The sequence below is a fragment of the Triticum urartu genome, chromosome 6A (genome assembly GCF_056163025.1).
Source record: "Triticum urartu cultivar PI428250 chromosome 6A, HENAU_Tu73, whole genome shotgun sequence".
Taxonomy (NCBI): Eukaryota; Viridiplantae; Streptophyta; class Magnoliopsida; order Poales; family Poaceae; genus Triticum; species Triticum urartu.
In genome coordinates this window covers 49,208,956-49,211,941 of record NC_141878.1, presented here as the reverse complement: position 1 = coordinate 49,211,941, position 2,986 = coordinate 49,208,956, and the positions used below count along the sequence as shown (strand labels likewise).

The 2,986-nt window shown below is 53.3% G+C and overlaps 1 protein-coding gene across 1 annotated transcript; it reads left to right on the top strand.

Annotated features, from left to right (window-relative positions):
• Window positions 1-330: 330 nt before the first annotated feature.
• Window positions 331-1,221, top strand: LOC125513368 (peptidyl-prolyl cis-trans isomerase). Its single transcript, XM_048678469.2, has one exon. It carries the CDS (start codon window positions 439-441, stop codon window positions 952-954), a length of 516 nt encoding a protein of 171 aa, XP_048534426.1. The 5' UTR covers window positions 331-438; the 3' UTR covers window positions 955-1,221.
• The last annotated feature ends 1,765 nt before the right edge of the window (window positions 1,222-2,986 follow it).

Sequence of the window (2,986 nt, the reverse complement as noted above, 5' to 3'; positions counted from 1 at the left end):
AGATCCAATAAAAATCCGCACGGACGCCGCGTCCACCCACCCCTTATGACACCCCGGGCCCACATTTCCGGTCCCCACACCAACGGACCCCTGCAGGCCGCCCTCCGCGACAGGCATCCGCAGGCCCCACATGTCATACAGCCTCGCGTCGGAATGGGTCACGTGCTGCTCGCGTCCACCGGGAACCCAACCCTAGACCTAACCACGGTTCCCGGAACCGCACCGCCCAACCTCCCCGGTTAGCCCCGGCGCCCCCCGATGCCGCCACGCGTCCCGATCGGACGGCTGGGGCTACCCCCGCCCCGGGCCTCGCCGCCTATTTAATCGCACCCGGTCTCCGCTTGCCAGATCACAGAGCCCGAAGCCAAAGGTAATCCAATCCGCACAGAAATCCCCATCTCAAAACCCTAGCCCTCATCCCCGATCCCGGCGAGAGAGATGGCCAACCCGAGGGTGTTCTTCGACATGACCGTCGGCGGCGCGCCGGCGGGGCGCATCGTGATGGAGCTGTACAAGGACGCGGTGCCGCGGACGGTGGAGAACTTCCGCGCGCTCTGCACCGGCGAGAAGGGCGTCGGCAAGAGCGGCAAGCCGCTGCACTACAAGGGCAGCGCCTTCCACCGCGTGATCCCCGACTTCATGTGCCAGGGCGGCGACTTCACCAGGGGCAACGGCACCGGCGGCGAGTCCATCTACGGCGAGAAGTTCGCCGACGAGAAGTTCGTCCACAAGCACACCAAGCCCGGGATCCTCTCCATGGCCAACGCCGGGCCCAACACCAACGGCTCCCAGTTCTTCATCTGCACCGTCCCCTGCAATTGGCTCGACGGCAAGCACGTGGTCTTCGGCGAGGTCGTCGAGGGCATGGACGTCGTCAAGAACATCGAGAAGGTGGGCTCCCGCAGCGGCACCTGCTCCAAGCAGGTCGTCATCGCCGACTGCGGCCAGCTCTAGATCCGGCCGCCCGCCGGTCGCCTTTCGCCGTCGTCGCCGTCGCCCCGTGTGTCCCGTGTCGTGTCGTCGATCTAAATAAGAGAGTCGTGTGTCGTGTGTCGTGTCTTCCCCTGGTCCGTCCGATGAGATCTCCGTGGTTGGTTTAGGAGGGTTTTAGGTGGACTCTTTGGGCCGCTGGATCTGCGTCCGGCGGCCTTGGTTATCTTCCTGTGTCTGCTGCTATCTTACCGTTTGAATGAGATGAACTCCGCTATGAATTATCCGTAATTTGTGCTCGTTGGATTCAGTATCCGTTTGTCGCATTCATTCTTTGTCTGGTGCTCCTGACTCCAATGTGTTGGAGCCCGTGTGCTTTTTCTAGTGTTATCCACTCGATTTTCGTGCCGATTCGATCAGAAAACTTAAATTAATCACGTTTCAAATGCTCGACAAAGTTTCTGAACTTCTTCGACACAAAATCTGAACTGTAAATTAGCATTGGTAAAGAAAAAAGGCTCTGCACTCTGTTGAGATGGAACATGGTCTGCTCTCATGTTCCCCCGTACATTCGCTTCGCTTTTCAGAACTGACCTGCTTGCTTAAATCCTGACCCGTTTGGTGTTGCTTGTTTTGCACTGTAATTTTGTTGCTGGATCTTGATTTACGTGATTAGTAATTTATTTATATTACTAATTTTGGAGAACACAATTACCTTGTTGATGCATGGATCTAACAGCATTGGGAGTGAGATCTCGCGTGGATCTGAGGCAAAATTAAGATATGCGATGTGATTGATCCAGATATGTATTCTGTTGGCACTTGGATTATATATCCTCTCTCTTGTCAGTTGGATTCTCTTGGCGTCAGGAAGTTTCCCCCTCTCTTTCCAGGCGTGCCCAACTATGAAATTATTCCAATTCATTTGCATTTCATATATTCCATCCTCACTATGCCATACCAAAAACTCCTATAGGCAGATTCGTAAACAAGAAATAAAATGCGATGCATCATTTAGATTGAGCAACTTCACTTTATTTTTGAATAAGACACTAACATATCCTGCTTTTTTGAGGTGAGAAATATGTGCCCCTTTTTGACTAGGAAAGTTCTCATTCCTCCCTACCACAAGGCGCTAGGAAATGAGGTATAATTCCAAATTTTATTCCGTTCCATTGGCTGATCTAATCGTAATCGGCCTGTCATATATTCCTTGCCAACTCAACCAGAATATTACCACGGGAAAAAACGCGGCCAGAATTATTCCGGAAAAAAAAAGGCCTAACTAATTCGTGCAAGTAAAGTTATCGCGCTCTCAACCAATTAATACTTCCAAAGTTAAGCACACGTAAAAGAAATCGATGGAAACCATTTCCGCTTCCACGGAAATCGGCGTGGGGCCACAGCGCAGCCTCAGGCACTGGAAGGGGGCAGGGGGTCCCGCCTGGCGGAAAGCCGCGGGGCCCGTGGGGCAGCGTGAGGCGAGTAGACAAAGCGGTGGACGGCGTGCGCGGGCTTCGAGGCGTCCGGTGGAGAGCGAGCCGCTCTCTGGCGCTCTCTTTCCTCCGGCTTTGGCGTTTGTGGCGCTTGAATGGGCGCGGGCCCCACCGGCCCTCGTGTTTGTTTGCGGCAGGGTCGCGTTGGTGGTACGCAGTTCTGACTGGGTCCGGCTCGGCGTCGCATCTTTTCCGCATCGGAGATCGCGTCGCATTGCTTTTTGGGCTGGGCCCGGCGCATGATTGGCCCTCCCCTCCCGGCTTCACTTCACCTAAAAAAACGAAAACCTAGAAACATCAAGAAATTTGAACGAAGGGTGTTCTACTACGTAGAAATATTAGAGGATTTTATGTTTGCAAAAGTTCCATCTCTGTTACAGGATGGGAGCAACGAACGGGCTAGTTGGCTGTGGGACACCCGATTTGCCAAGATGTGTCTTCCATTTGGCAAGATGTTAGTATGTACTAGAATTGTTTCTACTCTAACCGGTAATTGGACTATCTTTTTGAGCAACTAGACTTTATTGATCAACTAACATGGGGCACGCCAAACATGCCTA

Bases quoted from the DNA above. Each gene is read 5' to 3' on its own strand.
- LOC125513368 (XM_048678469.2), top strand. From the start codon at position 439: ATGGCCAACCCGAGGGTGTTCTTCGACATGACCGTCGGCGGCGCGCCG.